Below are 26,724 nucleotides of genomic sequence, written 5' to 3'. Positions count from 1 at the left end.
CGGAGATCTTGCTAGCCAGGGTAGTTGACTTACACCTTCTAGAGCACGTTGGGTGGCACGGGATACATGCGGACGTGCATTGTCCTGTTGGAACAGCAAGTTCCCTTGCCGGTCTAGGAATGGTAGAACGATGGGTTCGATGACGGTTTGGATGTACCGTGCACTATTCAGTGTCCCCTCGACGATCACCAGTGGTGTACGGCCAGTGTAGGAGATGGCTCTCCACACCATGATGCCGGGTGTTGGCCCTGTGTGCCACGGTCGTATGCAGTCCTGATTGTGGCGCTCACCTGCACGGCGCCAGACACGCATACGACCATCATTGGCACCAAGGCAGAAGCGACTCTCATCGCTGAAGACGACACGTCTCCATTCGTCCTTCCATTCACGCCTGTCGCGACACCACTGGAGGCGGGCTGCACGATGTTAGGGCGTGAGCGGAAGACGGTCTAACGGTGTGCGGGACCGTAGCCCAGCTTCATGGAGACGGTTGCGAATGGTCCGATATCCCAGGAGCAACAGTGTCCCTAATTTGCTGGGAAGTGGCGGTGCGGTCCCCTACGGCACTGCGTAGGATCCTACGGTCTTGGCGTGCATCCGTGCGTCGCTGCGGTCCGGTCCCAGGTCGACGGGCACGTGCACCTTCCGCCGACCACTGGCGACAACATCGATGTACTGTGGAGACCTCACGCCGCACGTGTTGAGCAATTCGGCGGTACGTCCACCCGGCCTCCCGCATGCCCACTATACGCCCTCGCTCTAAGTCCGTCAACTGCACATACGGTTCACGTCCACGCTGTCGCGGCATTCTACCAGTGTTAAAGACTGCGATGGAGCTCCGTATGACACGGCAAACTGGCTGACACTGACGGCGGCGGTGCACAAATGCTGCGCATCTAGCGCCATTCGACGGCCAACACCGCGGTTCCTGGTGTGTCCGCTGTGCCGTACGTGTGATCATTGCTTGTACAGCCCTCTCGCAGTGTCCGGAGCAAGTATGGTGGGTCTGACACACCGGTGTCAATGTGTTCTTTTTTCCATTTCCAGGAGTGTATCAGACGTGTTTTCCTGTGGAGGAATCGGTTGACCTATGACCTTGCAATCAAATGTTTTCAGTTTCCATTGAAGAGGCACGTCCTTTCGTCTACTAATCGCACGGTTTTGCGGTGCGGTCGCAAAACACAGACACTAAACTTATTACAGTTAACAGAGACGTCAATGAATGAACGGACAGATCATAACTTTGCGAAAATGAAGAAAGTAAATTTTTCACTCGAGGGAGGACTTGAACTAAGCACCTCTCGTTCCGCAGCTGCTCACGCTAACAACGGGACCACGGCGCTCCTGAACTCACATTGTCCTTGTTGTTGCCTATGTTGCCCAAGGACTACTCAGTTTGTATATTTTGCTTTTTTTTTCATAGTTCCACACAACTTCTTCCTGTTTTCTTGATTGATCTGTGTTCAGTTTTTCAAGGCCTATCCACTGTTCCAACTTATAACTAAATCTGAGGGGGGTGCGATGGGGAGGTTCCCTTGTCAGAGCCATTTTAACCATTTTTTGAAATTAGGTTAACGAAAGACGTAAGAGATTCAAAGATGAACTACACACTTCGACATGGATTTGTATGGTTAGCTTTCGAATGTCAGGGAGATTCCCAACAAACTTAAACACGACACGCTGCAAAGGAGGCGTTCTACATCACAGAGACCACATTTACAACATTTAGAGAGCCCACATTTAAAAACGATGCGAGGAACACACTACTTCCTTCACAACACATCGCACTAAACAGCCAAGAGGTTAAAATTGAATAAATTGGGATCTACCTATAGGTACAGAGGTCCTTTCCGCATGCTGTCCGCGAATGTGGTAGAAAAGGAGAAAGATGATTGTGGCTCACTTATACAGTATAACCTTCGCTTGTGGAGTATAGATGTTGGTAATGGTGTAGAAGGTGATCACTGGTGCCTTTCATCACGTTACTTGCAATAGTGAGGTATCTTCTGGACGCTAACAATAAATTCTGCCACGCGGGGTAGCCGCGCAGTCTGAGGCGCCTTGTCACGGTCCGCGCGGCGTCCCCTTTCGGAGTTCGAGTTCTCGCTCGGACATGGATGTGTGTGTTGTCCTTAGCGTAAGTTAGTTTAAGTTAGATTAAGTAGTGTGTAAGTTTAGGGACCGATGACCTCAGCAGTTTGGTCCCATAAGACCTTACCACAAATTTCCAATAAATTCTCCGTGTAGCAGAATTGTAAAAAATTTGATACCAGAAAAGTACTTTAAAGCATTTTTTGCACCCTTTCGGCCAATGACAAACATTAAATGCCGCAGGATTTCAGCTGTGATATTAGCGTATGACGTATGACGTATAAGGAAGTATTCGTAATCATATGTATTGTGACTTCCACATGGCAGAGTGACACTTGAAAATGATATTAAAATGTTCCGGAACTATAATTTTGCCGAAAATACTAAAAGTAGCGGCTTGTTTTTTCTCTTCTGTTTCTTGCCTTGCGTGCCAGTATGAACCAGAGTACTTTGATTCTCAGAAAACACAAACCAATGCTTATAGCGGACACTTCCAGCAATATTGTGCCAAGTCAAGATCTAACTGCCATGGATCGTCGCTAACTTTTGTGCAGTACGTCATGAATGGTTGCAATGTTTGTCTTTATACGGTGTTTGTATCTTAAAATTGCAGTGTCCTTCAAATGTGAATGATATATCCATGCCTCGACGGAGTAAAATGAAGATGCAGGAATCACGAAATGTACTAGCGTAAGGGTTGTGGACTCCGTGACATATGGAAGTTTGGATCGGTTCTGGAGGCACGCTCAGAAATTGTTAAGGCGACCGCCCGCGGGATATCCGGGTTCGAGTCGCAGTCCGACAAAAATATTCATGTGTCGCAAACAGCTGAAGTGACTCCAGAATCGCGAAATGCGAGTCCATTTCGTAACGTTTTGTGCAGTAACCGTTTCTTTCCTAAGCTATTCATAGTATGGAAGGACGAAAAACTAGGATTTAATCAATAAACCCATGATTCTTTGGAGAATCGAACTCCCATGTATAAAACAGCTTCAAACGTCTGATTACAAATGAGTGGATGATTTAAATATTTGTTTTTCCGCATGTAAGTAAGAAAAAAAATTTAGGAAAGATTTGAAATTAAGCTTAAACTTTGTTAGAAGCCTCTAAGTAATCTTATTATGAAACACTGGATAAATATAGTCAAGGTGATTTACGCTCCATTTTAAGCAAAAGCTAATTTATCAAGCAGCTAAAAGTTTATGACGTCTAAGTTACGTGTCGTATAATGATATACACTACTGGCCATTAAAATTGCTACGCCAAGAAGAAATGCAGATGATAAACGGGTATTCATTGGACAAATATGTTATACTAGAACGGACATGTGATTACATTTTCACTCAATTTGGGTGCATAGATCCTGAGATATCAGTACCCAGAAAAACCACCTCTGGCAGTAATAACGGCCTTGATAGGCTTGGGCATTGAGTCAAACAGAGCTTGGATAGCGTGTAAAGGTACAGCTGCCCACGCAGCTTCAACGCGATACCACAATTCATCAAGAGTAGTGACTGGCGTATTATGACGAGCCAGTTGCTCGGCCGCCATTGACCAGGCGTTTTCAATTGGAAAGAGATCTGGAGAATGTGCTGGCCAGGGCAACAGACGAACATTTTCTGTATCCAGAAAGGCCCGTACAGGACCTGCAACATGCTGTCGTGCATTATCCTGCTGAAATGTAGGGTATCGCAGGGATCGAATGAAGGGTAGAGCCACGGGTCGTACGCACATCTGAAATGTAACGACCACTGTTCAAAGTGCTGTCAATGCGAACAAGAGGTGACCGAGACGTGTAACCAATGGCACCCCATACCATCACGCCGGGTGATACGCCAGTATGGCGATGACGAGTACACGTTTCCAATGTGCGTTCACCGCGATGACGCGAAACACGGATGCGACCATCACGATGCTGTAATCAGAACCTGGGTTCACCCGAAAAAAATGACGTTTTGCAATTCGTGCACCCAGGCTCCTCGTTGAGTACACCATCGCAGGGGCTTCTGTCTGTGATGCAGCGTCAAGGGTAGCCGCAGTCATGGTCTCCGACCTGATAGTCCATGCTGCTGCAAACGTCGTCGAACTGTTGGTACAGATGGCTGTTGTCTTGCAAACGTCCCCATTTGTTGACTCAGGGATCGAGACGTGGCTGCACGATCCGTTACAGCCATGCGGATAAGATCCCAGTCATCTCGACTGCTAGTGATAGGAGGCCGTTGGGATTCAGCACGGCGTTCCGTATTACCCTCCTGAATCCACCGATTCCATATTCTGCTAACAATCATTGGATCTCGACCAACGCGAGCAGCAATGTCACGATACGATAAACCGCAATCGCGATAGGCTACAATCCGACCTTTATAAAAGTCGGAAACGTGATGGTACGCATTTCTCCTCCTTACACGAGGCATCACAACAACGTTTCACCAGGCAACGCCGGTCAACTGCTGTTTGTGTATGATGGTGGTGGTTAGTGTTTAACTTCCCGTTGACAACGAGGTCATTAGAGACGGAGCGCAAGCTCGGGTTAGGGAAAGATTGGGAAGGAAATCGGCCGTGCCCTTTCAAAGGAACCACGTCGGCATTCGCCTGAAACGATTTACGGAAATCACGGAAAACCTAAATCAGGATGGCCGGAGACGTGATTAAACCGTCGTCCTCCCGAATGCGAGTCCAGTATGCTAACCACTGCGCCACCTCGCTCGGTGTGTTTGTGTATGAGAAATGGGTTAGTAACTTTCCTCATGTCAGCACGTTGTAGGTGTCGCCACCGGCGCCAGCCTTGTATGAATACTCTGAAAAACTAATCATTTGCATATCACAGCATTTTCTTCCTGTCGGTTAAATTTCGAGTCTTCGTGGTGTAGCAATTTTAATGGCCAGTAGTGTAATTTTAGACTTACATTCAGTGGTGTATGTGCATAATGTCTGCAGAGTGTTTTGGAATAAAGTCTGTAGTAAAGAAGTAATAAATTAAAAGTAAGAGATACAATTTTGCCTTTCATCATTTTGTGAGAGTATCAGGGAGATAAATATTCGTTAAGGTTTGAAATTGTGTGTAAAATTTGTTTGGAAATTGTCAAATACTGGATGAATAAAATCCGGGTACTTGCGAACTGACATTTACGTTGCCTCAAAACACACACACAGTTTATAAGTCTAATATTTCTCTTATTGTATTAATCTTTAAACATAAGATTATATTACTTAATAACAGCATATTGAATTTTTAAGTTCAGTCGACAGATACGAGGTGTATTGAAAATCTAATTACTGTTAGATAGGCTAGCTGCAACTGGTACCTGGTCTACGAAGAGGTCCTTAGACAAGGAAGGGAAACTCTCATTGGACAAGAATGGAGAAGCAAATCAGCGGTGTTTTTTTTTTTTTTTTTTTTCAAAGAGTTCATCCTGGTATTATATTTAATCGATTTAGAGAAACACAAAAAAGCCTGGATGATCAGGCAGGGATTCGAATTCGAATCCAGTTCCTCCCGATTATGAGTACAGTGTGTGCCAGTTTATTCGGTATTCGCAGTAGCGTTCAATGGAAATACCAACGGCCTTGCCGCAGTGGTAACACCACGTCTAAACGCCAATGTCCTGCATAGTATAAAAATTGAACATTGACCGACACTTCTAAACGGAAGTTTGAAATAGATTTTCTTGCGAAATACCACTGTAACACCATTTATTCACAATGTAATGCATATGACTCTATGTTCCGTTAGAATAAACCAGTTGCCTCCTCAACTCTAATGCTTAATATGACATAGTATGCTATCTTTTGAAACTAAGTCATCTTTCGCAACAGGTAACTCGTTTGTTCTGGAACCTTTTAAAACCAAATCCACATAAACAGACCATTTTTATTCAGAATTTCCTTCCTATGTCTACATGATTACTCTGCAAATCACACGTAAATGCCTGGCAGAGAGTTCATCGAACCGCATTCAATCAGTTTCTCCCTTCCACTCTCGAACAATGCTCAGAAAAAGCCGATACTTAAATCTTTCCATGTAAGCTGTAATTTTTCTTATTTTATTACAATGATCATTTCTCCTTATCTAGGTGGTTGGCAACAAAATATTTTCGCATTCGGAGGAGAACGTCGGAGATAGAAATTTCGTAAAAAGTCTTTGTTTTATTGATCGCTACCCCAACTCGCGTATCATGTCCGTGACACTTCTCCCCCTTTTCGACATAATAAATAATCAGCTGCCCTTCTCTGAACTTTTTCGACGTCTTCCGTCAATCCTATACGGTACGAATGCCACACCCCACAGCAATACTTCAGCAGAAGACGGACAAACTTAATGCAGGCAGTCTTTTCAGTAGACCTGTTGCAGCTTCTAAAGTGTACTGCCAGAAAAACACAGTCTTTGTTTAGTCTGCCAGACAACATTTTCTATGTGATCGTTCTAGCTTAAGCTGTTCGTAATCGTAAGTCCTAGACATTTGGTTGAACTGACAGCTTTTAGATTTGTGTGATTTATCGTGAAACCGAAATTTGATAAATTCCTTTTAGTACCCATGTCGATTGCTTGACACATTGCATTATTTAGGGTCAATTGCCACTTTTCTCACCACACAGATATCTTGTCTAAATTATTTTGCAACTATTTCGATCTTCTGAAGACTTTACAAGACAGTAAATGACAGCATCATCGCCACACAATCTAAGATGTCTGCTCATATTGTCTCCTAAATCATTTAGATAGATTAGAAACAGCAGAGGGCCTCTAACATTTCTTGGGGGACTCCAGATATTACTTCTGTTTTACTCGACGACTTTGCTCCAATTCGTTTGAACTGTGACCTTTCTGACAGGAAATCACGAACTCAGTCGCACAACTGGGACGATATTCCATAGACGTAATTTGATTAGATACCGCTTGTAGGGAATGAGATCAAAAGCCTTTTGGAAATCTAGAGATTGTCGAATGCTAATATATTTATATGTCTCGTCACTGGGACACTTATTGTGTGGTCTTCGTTTTTTTTTCTTTGGAGGTTACACTTGAATCCCGCTCTGTACAGCATCATGTCCCTCCTGCTGTAGGCGGCCGCAGTGGCCGTGCGGTTCTAGGCGCTACAGTCTGGAGCCGAGCGACCGCTACGGTCGCAGGTTCGAATCCTGCCTCGGGCATGGATGTGTGTGATGTCAAATGGCTCTGAGCACTATGGGACTCAACTGCTGTGGTCATCAGTCCCCTAGAACTTAGAACTACTTAAACCTAACTAACCTAAGGACATCATACACATCCATGCCCGAGGCAGGATTCGAACCTGTGACCGTAGCAGTCGCACGGTTCCGGACTGCGCGCCTAGAACCGCGAGACCACCGCGGCCGGCTGTGTGATGTCCTTAGGTTAAATAGGTTTCAGTAATTCTAAGTTCTAGGCGACTGATGACCTCAGAAGTTAAGTCGCATAGTGCTCAGAGCCATTTGAACCATTTGAGCCTCGTGCTGTACTTTTCACACCATCGACTTACTCAGCTTTGATTTTTTTTTTTTTTTTTTTTTTTTTTGCATGTCCCGTCACCTTTTCCGTTGACACTGTTACTTTTTCTCCTTCTGACTGGCAGTAAAATTTTTGAGGTAAACAGCAAACTGCCACGACAGCCTGCAAAGGCATTTTCCACTATCACTTTCCCTGTTTCCACTGTCATGTAATATTTTGAAATGAAATATGTCTGTACCTAGTCAAGTGATCAAGTTACTTCCCGCGGCGGTCTGGGATACGCTTCGCTTTGTATTATAATACTTGCCTTACGATGAACGAAGTTCAAGAATATTGTGCAATACGTTTTAGATGGTTATGTGCGGAACAAAGTTGTGAAGGATGGAAAAGACGTGCCGTGCTTCGACAACTGCGTTAGCAATCTGTTACGAAAGCAAAGATAATTTCACTGCAAATTTAAACGTAACCTAAGCCTCATAAACAAACAAAACGAACGAAGCCAAAATCACCGCAAGGACAGGCATGTGCGAAGCACTCAATAAATTCGAATGTAATGTTCTATCTACCGACATGACAGAAAATCCTAAGGAGTTTTTGTCTTATTGTAATATTGAATGGATCGAAGCCATCTATCTACGCACTCTGTGCCCATAATGGCATCGAAGCGGAGGATGACAGGGAAAAGGCCGAAAACTAAACGTGTTTTTCGAAAGCTGTTTCACTGAGGAAGATCGCACTGTAGTTCCTCACTTAAATCGTCACACGAATGTCAAAACGACGTACACCGAAATAAATGACAACGGGATAGAAAAGCAACTGAAATCTCTGAACAGAGGATAGACCAGTGGATCTGATTGGATACCAATACGGTTCTACGTAGCGATGCAAACGAACTTGCCCCTCTTCTAGTAGCTGTGGGCCACTAGTCCCTAGAGGAGCGGAGCGTACTTAATGATTGAAAAAAAAAGAGCAGTTTATTCCCGGTTTCGAGGAGGATCGTCGAACAGGCGGTCGAAACTATAGGCCTACATCTCTGAAGTCGGTCTGTTGCAGAACTCGATATCATGTTTTATGCTCGCGTATTATGACATTTCTCGAGAACGGAAGTCCCTTAGGAATCAACATTGGTTTCCAAAGCAATACGCGGGTGAAACCCCGCTCGCTCTGATCGTCCAAGAGACCCAGAAAGCAGCAGATAACGGCGCCCAGGGTGATGTCGGGTTCCTTGACTTCTGGAAGGCGTCCGGTACAGTTCCGCACTGTCGCCTACGGAACAAAACACGAGCGTACGGAATATCGGACTAGCTGTGTGACTGGACCGAAGAGTTTCTTGCAAGCAGAACACAGTATGTCATTCTGAACGGAGAGAAGTCTTTAGACCTAAAAGAAACTTCGGGTGTGCCACAGGGGAGTGTTGTAACACTTTCCGCAAGATCTATGTAAGTGACGTAGTACATAACGTCGCAAGTTCCATGAGGCTTTTCGTGGAGGATGCTGTTGTATACAGGGAAGTTACCACGCTAAATAATTTCAGCGAAATGCAGGAAGACCTGCAAAGGATCGACACTTGGTTCAAGGATTGCCAGTTCACCACGACATAAACAAATGTAACGTATTGCCCATAAATAGGCGGAAAGAGCTATTATGTATGATCACACTATTGCAGAACAATCACTGGAAACAGTCAAATCCATAACATACCTAGGAGCATGGGAAGGTACCGATTTAAAGTGAAATGACCACATAAAAATAATCGCAGGACAGGCAGATGACAGACTGAGATTCACTGCAATAATCCACAAGAAATGCTGTCCGCCAGCTAAGGCAGTAGCTTACAAAGCACCCATTCATCCAACACTTGAATATTGCAAGTCAGTCTGGGATCCGTACCAGAAAGGTTTGGTAGAGGAAATACAGAAGGTACAGAGAAGAGCGGCGTGTTTCCTTACGGGTCCATTTAGAAAGCGCGAAAAAGTCACGGAGATGGTCGCTCGGCTTCAGTGGCAGACGCTGCAAGAGGGGCCTTCCGCATCACGTTGTGGTTTACCGTTAAAGTTCCGGGAGCGTGCGTTCCTAGAAGAGTCAACGAAAATATTGCTTCCTGCCAGTTATAGGCCAGCCGGTGTGGCCGTGCGGTTCTAGGCGCTTCAGTCTGGAACCGCGTGACCGCTACGGTCGCAGGTTCGAATCCTGCCTCGGGCATGGATGTGTGTAATGTCCTTAGGTTAGTTAGGTTTAAGTAGTTCTAAGTTCTAGGGGACTGATGTCCACAGATGTTAAGTCCCATAGTGCTCAGAGCCATTTGAACCATTTTAACCCAGTTATATCTCGCGAAAAGACCATGAATGTAAAATTAGAGATATTCGAGTTCACATAGACTTACCAGCAAGCATTCCTGTGAACATTCGCGACTAGAAAAGGAAAAGGAAAAGTGACAGTGATACACGAAATAGTCTCCGCCACACTCTGTGAGGTGGCCGGCCGAGAACGGATATAGATGTAGATATGTAGTAGAAATTCTTTGCTCTCTTTAAAGTAATGTTCGTCCCATATACGTCTTCGTAGTCGACAGCCATTTCTCACATTCTTGGCATGCGACAGTCAATGATTTACACATCGGTTGTTAACAGTAGAATGATCTGCACAGTCACGATAAATATTCGTCATAAAAACTTTCTTACATCTTGGATAAACCACACCTGTATTCACAACACGAAAGAGCGAAACGCACGGAGACTTTTTATATCACCTAGACAACCACCTCTTCTATTCATTATGCGTATTATCTGCTGACATCCGGTAATAGTAACATGACACGAGTTTAAATAAATATCATCGTAATTTTCTTTGTTGTACGTAGAATGCTTCAAACGCATCTACGTGTACTCCGCACGGCACTACAGAGTGCGTGAGCAACGGTATTTATGAGTTTGTATATGTCACCATCTTTGCTGGTTGACTTTTCAAGGAGCGTGGGAAAATGACAATGTTTGTGCCACAGCGAATGGCTTTATCTGTCTTGCGTTCTTCTAGTTTCCCTTCTGCGAGGTACACGATATAAACAGTAAAATAATTGTAACAGACCGTCTTGGATGTTTGTTCTTTGTATTTATCAAACAGCGTTTCGCCATGAAGACGTAGTCTTTTGTTCACGGATTCCTTTAAGGTACATGAACATACCCCTATCATTATCCTATTAAATGAACCAGGAGGTTAGAGTGCTAGCAACACACCTCTGATCTAGACGCGCAGTCCGGAACCGTGCGACTGTCTACGGTCGCAGGTTCGAATCCTGCCTCTGGCATGGATGTGTGTGATGTCCTTAGGTTAGTTAGGTTTAAGTAGTTCTAAGTTCTAGGGGACTGATGACCACAGCAGTTGAGTCCCATAGTGCTCAGAGCCATTTGAACCATTTTGAACACACCTCTGAATTCCTTCGAGCTCCCCTTTTAGTTCGACCTGAGGCCGATACAAAACACTAAGGAAAGCTCAAGAACAGGGGCCAAGGCATCTAGTGGTATTCGTCGTACAAGCACTCACTTTTCCATAATCCTCGCAGCACCTCCGCTTGGGTCTTGATCGTCATACAATACATCGCTACAGTTGTATTCAAAAGAAACCGACTTTTCTCCTGACCACGCGTATTACTTTGAATTGGTGACATTCGTTAGACAAAGGGGAAATTTTGTCTAAATCGTCCTGAATGTCTCTAGAGTTACTCAACGATAATACCTACATGTAATCAACCTTAGTGTACCACTCTCATTGTCTTAACAGTTCGTTATATTCTTTGTTCTGAGATCAAATTGAGTACACGTGTGTCTTTGGTTTGATCGAAGCTATTGAAGAAGAATTAACTTCTTATTGTTTGACGTCTTTTATGTGAATAAGGACAGTACCCATTAATGCCTAGGAAATTACACGTCTGATTAGAAATCTCCGTGAGCGAAGCGAACAAAACATGGTGTGGGGAAGACGAAAGACTTCTCTTGAAAGAGAGCGGAAAACTGTCTCAAAGTAAGGTAAATATTACACGAAATATACGTGGCCTATCGATTCGCAGTGAAATACAATATGGCTTCCACCTTTTAACATTTATTATCGGTATTGCAAATCAGCCGCTGGAAACCTGCCATCTCAACGAAGGCACTATGTTTACATCTGCAGAATCTGGCAAAATGTTAAATTCTTTCATTGTCTTTAACTTCTTAATGAGTGACGTTTCCTTAGAAAAACAGAGGCACGTCGGTAACGCAACCTTCAGGATTTCATTTGATACTCCGATAAAAGTGCAATTTCGAAAATGGCAAATGATTATATTTGACGAGTTGTGTTACCGCACGTGATTTTCGTGCACATGTTGTCTAAAATCACTACCATATATATATTGCCAATTCTTGCCTCATTAGCCGGCCGAAGTGGCCGTGCGGTTAAAGGCGCTGCAGTCTGGAACCGCAAGACCGCTACGGTCGCAGGTTCGAATCCTGCCTCGGGCAAGGGTGTTTGTGATGTCCTTAGGTTAGTTAGGTTTAACTAGTTCTTAGTTCTAGGGGACTAATGACCTCAGCAGTTGAGTCCCATACTGCTCAGAGCCATTTGAAGCAACCTTGCCTCATTGTCAGCAATTGAAACAACATGACAGGGTTTAGTAATATGATCTTGGATTACCGAAAGTAGCGATATTCCTCAAATAAGAATCGTCCTCGGGAGGTAATAGGGTTATTTAAAACAATACGTAGCTGTAGTGACAATGTAAAAGCCAAATGAGCGAAATCAATCTGGAAAACTGATTGGTAGAGTAGTTGCATCTACACTCTGTCTTTTATGTAAAGGAATTGATGTATTAGAAGAAAATACAAATAAAAAACACCGGCAGTGTCGAAGGAAGGTGCTATTACACGTTTTTCCCGCTTATTTCGTTACACTTTGTAATGAGCTGGTGACAATAGTGAAGTAGCATTGTGCCTCTGAGAAGCATGTTATCAGCTGCAAGCGTGGCGTCACCAAGGATAGGCGCTCTTCCGGCGCATTGAATTATGTATTAGCTCATAGGCGCCCGTCGTGTTCGCATGGCTGAAGACGATGAGCAACCGAGCTATGTTCTCGCTGCACGTAATAGCAAGCGTCACAGTCCGATCAGTGCTTTGAGCTTTTAACTTGCCAGCATCAGGAGAAGCAAAACACAGCGAGCTGTTACACTTTACAATATAAGGCATCATTTTATTGCAACGGGTGCGTATTATTGATGTTAGGATAGCTGTTTGATAACCACTTACAGGACATCTCTCATTAGCTTACAAAGTATAATTTAGCGCATATTCGGGAAACGTTCCAGTGCCATGAGGCGTGTAATTATCTTCGTTTTTGACTCATTCAACAATCTCTGTTCGCGAACTGCCAAACCTGTATTTGTCTATACATATTACAAATTAAGGTCCGCACGCCGTTTTTTCTGTCTGTATGTGAAGTTTAATTTCAGAAACGACAATAATGTTTTGATTAATAGACGAACTGATTAACGATGAAGATTTTGTGTATGATTTATAATTATTGTAATGATGAATGTATAATGTATATATTGTTATCTGTTGAACAATGAATTAGCGTTTGGAGTGACATCTCGTGGCAATGACGGGAACTGCGAGCTTTTCCATTTATTTATTAAATGGCCTTTGGCGTTAGACCTTTAGCCAGGGAAGTGAGACTGACAGATTCGTTATTTAATATAATATAGAAAACATAGGTATTTTAAATTAGACTGATGCAATTTAAACTTATTGAAATACTTTGTAAAACTGAAACACTGGATAATAATACAGTAACAATGAGGAGTTAATGGTCAGAGAAGCTGTGGAGTTACGAACTGATGGACTACAGAGAGGTGGTATCTGGCGGGAAATGCAGTAAACAGGCACCAAAACTCCAGAGAGCAGGGCACCTTCACCAGAATTTGTACACATCTTCTATTCATATCATAAATCAAAATCCACCTCAACGTATTTGTGTGTGTGTGTGTGTGCGTATGTGAAGAATTCACTCAGGAGCTACTATAGAGATTTTGATTACGCTTTTCACTAATAGGCAGTCTGATTCACGACGAAGGCTTGTGCGTATAATTTGTTATCGCCACGCCAGACAAGTCGTCCGGCCGTAGATCCTGAGTGCTACCTGTGTAAAGCTTGGACAGGTCGCTAGTTATTTCATATTTCAAGGCCATTTACCATAGTTACCTAGACTGTATTTAATGAGACCATAGACTACATCTATTGCTTTAGTGAAAAGTTCAGTGGAGCTGCTAATTAACTACTTCTCCTTAATGACACTGCAGCTTCTTTCCTCAGCAGTATACCGCTGACTGAAAGGCTGCATGAAGTTGCCCATCGTACGTAAAGTGGGTGTCTCTTGCGCATACGTCAATGATTACACAATCAGTGACGATGCTTCTATAATTTGCGTTAATTGCAGGTAGCAACAGAGGCATTTTTTGCTCAGTTACAGAGGTTTGATATTTTGGTCTGATACGTTGTTACATCAGTGTTGTTATAGTATAAGTACGACAAATGACTTGCTGCAGATATCTATCTAGTCTATTCGGCGCAATTCCCTTCATCTCTGCATGACTACCGCAACCTACAGCCCTGATAGAGTGGGGGATGGAGGTTTGTGAAACAGAAGTGACTATCTTACTTCATTCTATCAATAATATTCGTAGACAGTTAACCATTTCATTTACGGTTCAAATATTAGTCAACACTGGAATGATTAATTATTCAGTAATGATGTAGAGATTCATTTCAGTACAGTGATGATGTATTGTGGATATTGCTATTGTATGGTTCAAATGGCTCTGAGCACTATGAGACTTAACATCTGAGGTCATCAGTCCCCTAGAACTTTGAACTACTTAAACCTAACTAACCTAAGGACATCACACACATCCATACCCGAGGCAGGATTCGAACCTGCGACCGTAGTGGTCGCGCGGTTCCAGACTGAAGCGCCTAGAACCGCTCGGCCACATCGGCCGGCTGTATGTAGTACTTTAGTGTGTTATCGCTGAACCGTACTTCACATTACCTCATTAACTAAATGATGGTTTGCAGATTAATGTGAAATCTTAGCCATGTCGCTATCAAATGGCTCTGAGCACTATGGGACTCAACTGCTGAGGTCATTAGTCCCCTAGAACTTAGAACTAGTTAAACCTAACTAACCTAAGGACATCACAAACATCCATGCCCGAGGCAGGATTCGAACCTGCGACCGTAGCGGTCTTGCGGTTCCAGACTGCAGCGCCTTTAACCGCACGGCCACTTCGGCCGGCTTATCTAATGCAACTCCATTGTGTTAATCACTCAGCTACCTCATTCGATCGACAGTAGTGAAGGTAGTATTCTACGTAAATGTAGCATGATTTAACAATAAAAAAAGACGGTTATGGCACTCGCGAGTTCACGACCAAGTCGTTACCGACGATGTATAGTGTGACTACAGGTAATGCACGTCGACTGTATTGATTGTGTTCGGTCGCAGAACCGTTTGTTATTCTCTGCCGGACCAGAATACTCCCTTCAAAACAGTATGTGCCACTTCCAAAATATCTCCGGGAGGAGAGCGCTGCTGCAGCTGGAGTTGTAGACGCTGCCGTTCATCCAGCGCTGTTTGCCCATGTCCTCGGGCACGGTAAGTAACGTCAGCGCTGTTTGGTTTACGCAACCCTGTCTGCGAGGGAGTACGCGCGGAAGCATACATGCTGTACTAGTATCCTTGCGCACGTGATTTACGCGTAGCGCATTCTCTTCCCTTGTCTTGGACAAAAGGAAATCAGAGATAATTTATAAAAAAAATGGTTCAAATGGCTCTGAGCACTATGGGACTTAACATCTGTGGTCATCAGTCCCCTAGAACTTAGAACTACTTAAACCTAAGTAAAAAAGGACATCACACACATCCATGCCCGAGGCAGGATTCGAACCTGCGACCGTAGCAGTCCCGCGGTTCCGGACTGAGCGCCTAGAACCGCTAGACCACCGCGGCCGGCAGATAACTTATAGCTGACATTCTGTAGATGCAGACTACACTAACGTTAATACGGCGAATCGAAAAACCTTGCTGTTTTCGATGGAAGAAATGTGTGTGCTTTATTTTCTATCGATAGTGGACAGCGACAATGTTTTTCCTGATTTTCATCCAATAATATTTGCCCCATTAACTACAGAGCGCTTTATTAAAAGAATTATTCAAAGCCCTTCTTAATTAGCAAATGACAGAAATACTGAATCAGAGTGAAGTAATGGCATAATAATAAGTGCTCCCCAAGCATTTTGCACTCAAGGTTGCATTTCTTGTGAATCACGCTCATCACGAAGTGTACTGAGTTCTTTCTTTTGACACTTCCGATACATCTATCGCTCCTAAATCTTTAGTGTCAGCAATTTCCAGCCCGAAGTGAAATCTGTCTCTCAGTAATTCTGCTACTTATTTTAGGCTTCATCTCTGAAATACTTGTTGCGCTCTAGGAATTATATTACGTTCGGTATAACACATTTATATCTACATCTTTGAGAGTTAACACCTTCGCTACTATCGCTTCCTGTTGCCAAGTGATGTCAGTTCATAAACAGTTGTCCGCAGCTCGTGGTCGTGCGGTAGCGTTCTCGCTTCACACGCCCGGGTTCCCGGGTTCGATTCCCGGCGGGGTCAGGGATTTTCTCTGCCTCGTGATGACTGGGTGTTGTGTGCTGTCCTTAGGTTAGTTAGGTTTAAGTAGTTCTAAGTTCTAGGGGACTGATGACCATAGATGTTAAGTCCCATAGTGGTCAGAGCCATTTGAACCATAAACAGTTGTGTGTGGTGTTGGGAATTTTTCCATTTGTCCAGTATTCTAGTTGGTCATTAGCCATGACGTTGATTCGACGCCGTGTCGCAAATCTACTGATTCATACAAAAGGTAGGTTTCAAGAGGGCATCCTGCTGAAGGACAATGGAAGCTGCCTCCAAATTTCGGACTATCTTATGCATTGAGTTTCAGCGAACTCTCGACACCAAAATGAGGAGGCACGAGAGTAGGTACCACATCTGGTCCACCAGCAGGAATGTTATTTTAACACAGTGGTTCGTTAAGAACAGTGCTTTAAGTTACCAAAGAGGTGAAGTTTCTTGGAAATCATACAGTTTTCGCATTCATTTCTAGTTAATCCCTGTAAAATTATCGACTGTACTTCTGACACTATCACAACAGTGATATATGATTGGTTGTAATAATTGTTTAACAAAACATGCGTTTGAATCTTGCCACAGTTATAAACCTAGTCACGATACATCATTGATGGCTACAGTGTCTGCGTTGGTACATTATCTGTATCTTGACAATACAATGTCATTCAGATATGCATGTATGCATGCAAGCACGCCTGAAGGACATCGTAGTGTGAAGATACAGACACAATAGAAACACAGACATTGTAACCACCAATAATGTATCCATGCCTCGATGGGCTAAAATGACGCTATAATATTTGTCTCCCTGTGCGGGAACCACGAATTCTGGGAGCATACGGGCTGTGACTACATGACATATGGAAGTATCGTTCGGTCCTGGAGGCTCGCTCGGACCGACTGTTTGCACAAAGCGCAAAATTAACGGGTTCAAGCCCCGATCCGGCATAAATTTTCATGTGTCGCAAACAGCTGACATCAACGCTTGGCCCTAGAATGCGAATCTATTTCATAATAGTTACGATAGTGACAAATGTCCTTCGTAATAGGTATACAAACTTCAGGATACCATTTATAGGCAAAGGATACTTGTAACGTAGTGGGGACATTCTGAGCTGGCTTTTAGCATAGCTATCAAAAGTGTAATAGGACTGGTGTTTGATACTATTCACAATATCGCAATATTTATCTTACCGCATTACCGTCCTCCAAATTTCAGTTTTACCTTAATACCACAGGAACGACTGGTGTTGTTCCGAACGACGAATATCACTGTATTCGTTGACTGAAGAACTAATGATGATTCAACACCTGTTTTATCGAATACTGAAACTGTAGTGAATGTTGTTGGTTCAAATAGTGGCAGATTCGTCGCACTCGATATGCTAAGTGCACTTTAGCTTACAAAGCTACTACATAAAAAAGGTCAGTTTTAGACTGTTTCATAATTGCTTCGTATGAGCCACTAAAAAGTATTTCTTTGTCAAATTCAAAGATGAAAAAGCAGTTTATAATTTAAACCTTACACTGTTACGTTCGATAATAGCTACTGTAGCGAAGCATCTCCTTCTTTTTTTCTTTTTTGTGAAGTATTTACTCAGGAAGTTCAGTCTGAAACCGCGCGACCGCTACGGTCGCGGGTTCGAATCCTGCCTCGGGCATGGATGTGTGTGATGTCCTAGGTTAGTTAGGTTTAAGTAGCTCTAAGTTCTAGCGGACTGATGACCTCAGGTGGTAAGTCCCATAGTGCTAAGAGCCATTTTTTACTCAGGAAGATGTACGTTACCGTACTGTCACTGTAAACTGGACCACTGCATCTTCCGCAATACGGTAACCTATAACACATATCTGATGTAACATCGATCTATCTGGGGTAGTTACTGCTCAAAGGGGATAAAAATACCTCTGCTGCTTTAAATCTAAAAGACGGTGTACGAAAGCTGTTACAGAATTTTTCTTCTACTGCTCAGACGAGCGACTGATATTCTCCGCTATTCGAAATCCGTATTTGTCGTTGTAGTCACACACGCACACTGGCTCACACTGTACGTAACCGTGCGTGACCGCCGCACTCGGCACGTAGCGCTCGCCGCGTCGCGTGACTGCACACACTTTACCTAGCCATGGTGAGGCGGCGACGCTGTCTGGGGAGTGTCTCCGGTGCACGCGCACTGCTGGCGGCAGTCACATCCGAGGCGCGTGCAGAATCTAGTCCGCGGGATCGAGCGCGGGCCACACGCGTTACCGGCAGAGGTGGGCGTGTCCGCCCGCGACCGACACAGTGCGCTCACTCGGCGCGATGCGCGGGCAACGTCTGCGCCGGCGGCGATTACGGGGCTGCCGGCCCGGCCGGGCGGGCCAAGGCTTGGCAAGCATACAGGAGTCGCCGCGCCGCCTATCAACAAACAGCCGCTCTCAAAGACGCGGCCGCACCACTCCGCTCGAACCCCACCCACTGCGTAGCGTACGACCTCTGACACTCCTTCCGGGAAATAACCTCAGTCTTCTGACGAAGTAAAGGAGCATCTACGGCTCTCATCACCCTCAAGGGTAATTGCCTTAATCGCTCACCTTCACCATTTATCCGATTTGCGAAGGTATTACTACAGTGTTGGACATTAAAACTGCAACAATTGGAAGGCCAACAAATGACAAATTTAAATTTACAGTACGTATACAGCATAGTAAGAAGAGTACATAATTTCGTTTGTATGAGGTTCATTCAAATGAAACCTGGTCAGTGCGTCCACCTTTGCCTTACACGTAAGGTGGGACCACATAATTCCTGGTATCGTGGCGCCATCTGTCGGTAGACAGGCTGACACGTGCGCACCGTTTGATGTAGCATAGCGCCAGTGTTGTTTCACGCTGAAGAGAAGCTTGTCACACAAGTTCTCGGCCATTTACTCTGCTATTCACAATAAAGTGTCTGGCAGAGGTTCAATGAATCACCTTCATGCTGTCTCTCTACCGTTCCACTCTCGAACGGCACGCGGGAAAAACGAGCACATAAATTTTTCCGTGCGAGCCCTGATTTCTCTTATTTGATCGTGATGATCATTTCTCCAAATGTAGGTGGGTGCCAACAGAATATTTTCGCAATCGGAGGAGAAAACTGGTGATTGAAATTTCATGAGAAGATCCCGTCGCAACGAAAAACGTCTTTGTTTTAATGCTTGCCACTCCAATTCACGTATCATGTCTGTCACTCTATCTCCCCTATTTCGCGGTAAAACAAAACGAGCTGAACTTCTTTGAACTTTTTCGATGTCATTCGTCAGTCCCACCTGATGCAGATCCCACACCGCACAGCAGTACTCCAGAATAGGGCGGACAAGCGTAGTATAAGCAGTCTCTTAGGTAGACCTGTTGCACCTTCTAAGTGTTCTGCCAATGAATCGCAGTCTTTGGTTTGCTCTACCAACAATATTATCTATGTGATCGTTCCAATTTAGGTTGTTTGTAATTGTAATCCCAAAGTATTTAGTTGAATTTACAACCATCAGATTTGTGTGACTTATCGCGTAATCGAAATTTAGCTGATTTATTTTAGTACTCGTGTGAATAACGTCGCACTTTTCTTTATTCAGGGTCAATTGCCACTTTTTGCACCATACAGAAATCTTATCTAAATCATTTTGCAAGTCGTTTTGATCATCTGATGACTCTACAAGACGGTAAATGACAGCATCATCTGCAAACAATCTAAGATGACTACTCAGATTGTCTCCTATGTCCTTAATATAGATCAGGAACAATAGAGGGTCTATAACAAACACTTCCTTGCGGAACGCCGGCTATTACTTCTGTTTTACTCGATGACTTTACGTCTATTACTACGAACTGTGGCCTTTCTGACAGGAAATCATGAATCCAGTCTCACAACTGAGGCGATAGTCCGTAGGCACGCAGTTTGATTTGAAGACGCTTGTGAGGAACGGTGTCGAAAGCCTTCTGGAAATCTAAAAATATGGAATCAATTTGACAGCCCCTGTCGATAGTACTTATTACTTCATGAGAGTAAGAGCTAGTTGTGTTTCACAAGAACGATATTTTCTGAATCCGTGCTGACTATGAGTCAATAAATCTTCTTCTTTGGGGTACTTCATATTGTTCGAATACAGTATATGTTCTAAAACCCTACTGCAAATGAACGTTAGTGATATAGGCCTGTAATTCAGCGGATTACTCCTACTTCCCCTTTTGGGTATTGGTATGACTTGAGCAATCTTCCAGTCTTTAGGTACGAATCCTTCTGTGAGCGAGTGGTTGTATATAATTGCTAAATATGGAGCTATTTTATGAGGCGAGTAAGCAGGAACAACGAGGAGTGATTCGTTTTTGACGGCGGAGGGAGTTGGAGGCCTTGAAATGTATCGAAGGATGAAGGGTGTGTATGGTGAGTACAGGCTGAGTCATTCAAGTGTTGTGGAATGGCGCAAACGATTCCTTGTGGGACCCGAGTCACCGGAAGACGAGGTTCGTCCTGGACAGGCTCATCGTGTCATCACACCGGAAATGGTTGTGGAAGTGAATGCTCTAGTCTTGGACAACCGCAGAATCACCGCGGACGAGATCCATCTGTTACTGGCTATTAGTGTGGGCACCGCCCGCACCATAATGCATCAACACTTGAACTTTCGAAAAATCTGTGCGCAGTGGGTTCCCCACCAGCTGACTGCCCAACAGTGCAATACTCGAATGGTGCTCTCTTTGAGTCATCTTCGACGTTATCATGAGGAGAAACACGGCTTTCTGTAGCTTACTGTCACAGGTGACGAAACATGGTTTCATCATTTTGAACTGGAATGCAAGCGTCAGAGCAAGCAGTGGAAACATGCGACTTCACCACCTCCAAAGAAATCAAAGGCCGTGCACACCAGTTCTGGTAAGGTCGTGATGTCCTTTTTCGACCACAAGGGCCCACTGCTCGTCGTGTTCCTAGAACGGTGAACCACAGTCAATGCCCAGCGTTATCACGCCACTTTGCAGAACCTTAGACGACTCATCAAGTCTATACGTTAAGGCATGTTGTCCACTGGCGTTATCCTCCTGCATGATAATGCCCGTCCAGACACGGCCAATGCGGTGAAGACGAGATTGCAGCAGTTTCGGTGGGAAACGCTGGAACATCCAGCGTACAGTCCCGACCTTTCACTGTGTCACTTCCGTGTGTTTGGACTTCTAAAACAAGCTATTCTCGGACATCGATTCGCAACGGACGACGAAGTGTGTGACCGGATCCAGGCCTGGATCCGACAGCAGCCTACAAGCTTCTTAAAGGATGGAATCGACCGGCTAGTGTCGCAATGGGATAAATGTGGCAACAGTTTTGGCAACTATTTTTGAGTATGTGTACTGTGTATCACAACATTTTTGAATTAACAAAATCGTTACCGTTACTTGTTGTTGTATGCCCCTTATATCTCAAGGATACGACGAGCGAAGCTTATTACATAGGCTGGCACCCCTCGCAGCAACAATGACTGCTTTGCCTCCGCCAGTCGCGGCACACAAGAGGGCGCCGCGTAACCGGTAATCTCAGAATGGTGACGCGGATATACTAGTGTGCAAAACTTAAGGACGAAAGTAGCTTTCGCATCATGTATCGCTGCCAATTACCATGGCCCAATTAAACTTGTTCCACTATACATAGGAAAACCACTGTAGTATAGTACAGAAGGTAACTGAAAGAAACGCGCAATGAGACGAACAGACTGAGACTTGTTTGAAGGCAATAACTACACTGATGACACTGTGATTATGTTGGTTCCGAAGACATTACAAAAGGCAGTCTTAATAGGTGTGGTCACCGTGGACGGCAATGTGTGTTCCTATGCTGTCCACAAGAGTGTAAGGAGTTCTTGTGATAGGGGGTACAGTTCTCCACCAGCTCGGCTGACAGGTGACGGATGGTTGTTGGTGCATATGGACATGGTGCCGTACGCCTCCCCAACGTATCCCACACGTGATCGATGGGGTTTAAGTGGGGGGAACGGATACATCAGTCCATTTGTTGAGTACCTTCTCCCTTCAAGGGCCTCTACACCTGCGCTGTTCGATGCGGCCGCCCATTATCATCCATAAAATTGAAGTCAGAGACAAACGCCCCTCTGAATAGACGCACACGGTAAAGAAGTACCGTGTCACAATAACGCTGACCGGTTATGCCCCCCCCCCCTCCCCACACGCACACACCATTATACCTAGACCAAGAAAACGATCACATTCGACAATGTTTCTCGATGTATTACGTTTTCCCACCTCCTGCCGTGTGAGAGTAGGACCAGAATTGTCAAACATGTTCGTTTGGGTGATCTAGGTGTTATGGTGTGGGGAGATATAATGTTGCAAGGGCGTAATGACCTCCAAAGCTTTAAACACAGTGAAGCCATCGATCAACGTTATTGTCACACTGTAACCCTTCAGCAGGTGCGTCTTTTCAAGCGTGCGTTCATCCCTGATTTCAGTTTTATAGATGACAATGAGCGACCGCATCGAACACCGCATGTGGAGGTGCTCTTGGAGAGAGAAGGTGTTCGGTGGATGGAGCCCGTTCCTCCGACTTAAATCCCATCGACCACTTGCGGGATGCTTTGAGGAGACATATTGCAGCAAGTCCACATGCACCAACGAGCATCAATCATTTGTCAACCGCACTGGTAGAGAAATAGAACGCCCTACCATATGAAACCTTACCAATCTAGGGTCACCATTAGATCACTTTGCACAGCACACAGGCCGTCCGTGGTAATCACACATCCCATTCAGAACTACGTGCTGCATTTTGTTATGTACTGAGAACCATCAAAAATCGCAGTGTCTTCAGTCTAATTATTGTCTTTAAACAAAAATGTCATTTCTGTTCGTCTCATTGCGTGTTTCTTACAGTTACCTTTTACACTATATTTTAGCTTACATGGTCCAAGTTTCATTGAGCTATGTTACTTGGCAGTGACACAACACAAGAAAGTTACTTTCGTCCGTAAGTTTTGCGCACGACTATAATTATAGCAGGACAAACCAAAGTGGTATAATCGCTGGTCACGTATCACGTTGTCATCATAGACAGAGAAACAGACTTTTAGTAACCAGGCAATCTAGTTTTGTGTCTTAAGAGCCTCCACTAGCGGCAACCATGCAATACCCAACTTATCACCCATTATCTTTCGTCTTCTGTCAGGTTCTCCCAGACGGTGAATATGTAGTGACTGCACTGTCCAGAAACATTAATGTGAACAGCTGTAAAAAGCCTGAATAATCTTTTGCACCTCGCACCGCTGAGAGGTGTGCAGAAAGAGAGTCAAATGGTTCAAATGGCTCTGAGCACTATGCGACTTAACTTCTGAGGTCATCAGTCGCCTAGAACTTAGAACTAATTAAACCTAACTAACCTAAGGACATCACACACATCCATGCCCGAGGCAGAATTCGAACCTGCGATCGTAGCGGTCGCTCGGTTCCAGACTGTAGCGCCTAGAACCGCACGGCCACTCCGGCCGGCGGAAGAGAGTCCATGAGGTTCTGGAAGGTACCGACAGGTATGTGGTATCATGACAATCCCAGTGGCGTGGCCAATTGCTCTATGTTTCTCGGCTAATGATCCAAGGCGCGAACGACCAGATCTACGTGGTCCCACAGATTCTCGATTCGGCTTTAATCCGGGGAGTCTGGTGGCCAGGGGAGTAGGGTAAACTCATCCTGCCACTCTTCGAACTTCACACGTAGACTGCGAGCTGTGTGCCACGTTGCGTTGTCCTGCTGGTAGATGCCATCGTGCCGAGGAAGAACAAACTGCCTGTAGGAATGGACATGGTCCCCAAGGATAGATCCATACTTGTGTTGATCCATTGTGCCTTCCGCAATGACGAAATAACCCAGGGAATGCCACGAAAACATTCTCCAGGCCATAGCACTCCCCCTCCGGCCTGAGTTCTTCCGACTATTGTTGCAGGGTGTTTGCTTTCAGATGTTTCACTCCGTACACGTCAACGGCCATCTAACCAATGGACCATAAAACGTCCTTCATCCGAAAAGACCACTGTTTGCCACTCAGTGGACAACCAATTGCAGTATTGGCGCGCTAATTCCAGCCTCCGTCACCGGTGAACGGCACTCGGCATGCGACATGGCGCCTGCTGCAGAGGCCCATACGCAGCGACATTCGTTCAACGGTCGTTGAGGAGACACTGGTGATAGCCCCTCGGTTCATCTGGGCGGTCACTCTGTCAGCAGTTACACATCTATTCACCCGTATACACCTCCGCAGCTGTCGTTCATCCCTGTCAATCTACGGCCCGTGGTGCATCATACTACACTCGGCCCCGGTTTTGGATAGCGCCATTTTGCCATGCACGGTATACTTTAACCACGGTGGCACGCGAACAGCTTTCGAACTAAGAAGTTTCGAAAATGCTTCCACCGTAGCCCCAAAAGCCAGTGATTATGTCCTTTTGGTAGTCAGATAAATCGCTCTGTTTCCGCATTACGATAACGACTGCATTATTTACTTCCCCCCCCCCCCCCCCCTTCCCGACACGCTGTACGTTATGTCCACTACTGGTGATGCCACCTGCCGTGTGTGAGTGGCTGTTGCACGTTGACGTCGAACACAGGCGGTGGTCACATTAATGTGACTGGTCCGTGTATAGCTTCTGATCCACCTAAGTCTTAAACAAGAGAATGTAATGTTGTGTCAGTTTGAACAAGCCATTCCTTTGATCACTGTTTTGTCCATTAAAATAAAGCGCTTCCTGAAAGATAATGTTCGGAAGCAAGAGAGGTTATCGGAAATCAGGTAACAGGAAAGAAGATGAATGATGGCAAAGCTGTCTTATTTATATGTACGCTCTCTAAATAGGTGGGTATGGATGAGACAAAATGGTAGTTTTCGTGGTGTCATATTATTAATTGCTCTTTCCACTTCGACTGAGGGAAACGTAGTAAGACTTCCTAGATGTCACCGAAACCGCTGTGTTTATTCTCATACACTCCTGGAAATAGAAAAAAGAACACATTGACACCGGTGTGTCAGACCCACCATACTTGCTCCGGACATTGCGAGAGGGCTGTACAAGCAATGATCACACGCACGGCACAGCGGACACACCACGAACCGCGGTGTTGGCCGTCGAATGGCGCTAGCTGCGCAGCATTTGTGCACCGTCGCCGTCAGTGTCAGCCAGTTTGCCGTGGCATACGGAGCTCCATCGCAGTCTTTAACACTGGTAGCATGCCGCGACAGCGTGGACGTGAACCGTATGTGCAGTTGACGGACTTTGAGCGAGGGCGTATAGTGGGCATGCGGGAGGCCGGGTGGACGTACCGGCGAATTGCTCAACACGTGGGGCGTGAGGTCTCCACAGTACATCAATGTTGTCGCCAGTGGTCGGCGGAAGGTGCACGTGCCCGTCGACCTGGGACCGGACCGCAGCGACGCACGGATGCACGCCAAGACCGTAGGATCCTACGCAGTGCCGTAGGGGACCGCACCGCCACTTCCCAGCAAATTAGGGACACTGTTGCTCCTGGGGTATCGGCGAGGACCATTCGCAACCGTCTCCATGAAGCTGGGCTACGGTCCCGCACACCGTTAGGCCGTCTTCCGCTCACACCCCAACATCGTGCAGCCCGCCTCCAGTGGTGTCGCGACAGGCGTGAATGGAGGGACGAATGGAGACGTGTCGTCTTCAGCGATGAGAGTCGCTTCTGCCTTGGTGCCAATGATGGTCGTATGCGTGTTTGGCGCCGTGCAGGTGAGCGCCACAATCAGGACTGCATACGACCGAGGCACACAGGGCCAACACCCGGAATCATGGTGTGGGGAGCGATCTCCTACACTGGCCGTACACCACTGGTGATCGTCGAGGGGACACTGAATAGTGCACGTTACATCCAAACCGTCATCGAATCCATCGTTCTACCATTTCTAGACCGGCAAGGGAACTTGCTGTTCCAACAGGACAATGCACGTCCGCATGTATCCCGTGCCACCCAACGTGCTCTAGAAGGTGTAAGTCAACTACCCTGGCCAGCAAGATCTCCGGATCTGTCCCCCATTGAGCATGTTTGGGACTGGATGAAGCGTCGTCTCACGCGGTCTGCACGTCCAGCACGAACGCTGGTCCAACTGAGACGCCAGGTGGAAATGGCATGGCAAGCCGTTCCACAGGACTACATCCAGCATCTCTACGATCGTCTCCATGGGAGAATAGCAGCCTGCATTGCTGCGAAAGGCGGATATACACTGTACTAGTGCCGACATTGTGCATGCTCTGTTGCCTGTGTCTATGTGCCTGTGGTTCTGTCAGTGTGATCATGTGATGTATCTGACCCCAGGAATGTGTCAATAAAGTTTCCCCTTCCTGGGACAATGAATTCACGGTGTTCTTATTTCAATTTCCAGGAGTGTATTTTCTTCGCGGTTTCCCTGCGACCGATACTTAATT

At 45.3% G+C, this 26,724-nt stretch overlaps 1 protein-coding gene across 5 annotated transcripts in view; it reads right to left on the bottom strand.

Annotated features, from left to right (window-relative positions):
* LOC126484870 (titin) overlaps positions 1-26,724 on the bottom strand; it is a 471,820-nt gene that overhangs the window by 204,449 nt on the left and 240,647 nt on the right. Inside the window, exon 1 of one of the 5 annotated variants that reach the window (XM_050108498.1) lies at positions 18,394-18,592. The exons of the other annotated variants lie outside the window; for them this stretch is intronic. Coding sequence (XP_049964455.1) covers positions 18,394-18,401 — 8 coding nt within the window. The 5' untranslated portion in view covers positions 18,402-18,592. Of the gene's footprint in view, positions 1-18,393; positions 18,593-26,724 lie in introns of those variants that run through there. 5 annotated transcript variants of the gene reach the window in all.

The sequence above is a fragment of the Schistocerca serialis genome, chromosome 1, assembly GCF_023864345.2.
Source record: "Schistocerca serialis cubense isolate TAMUIC-IGC-003099 chromosome 1, iqSchSeri2.2, whole genome shotgun sequence".
Lineage (NCBI taxonomy): Eukaryota > Metazoa > Arthropoda > Insecta > Orthoptera > Acrididae > Schistocerca > Schistocerca serialis.
Note: the sequence above shows the minus strand (reverse complement) of the source record. Positions and strands in the feature narration are given on the sequence as shown.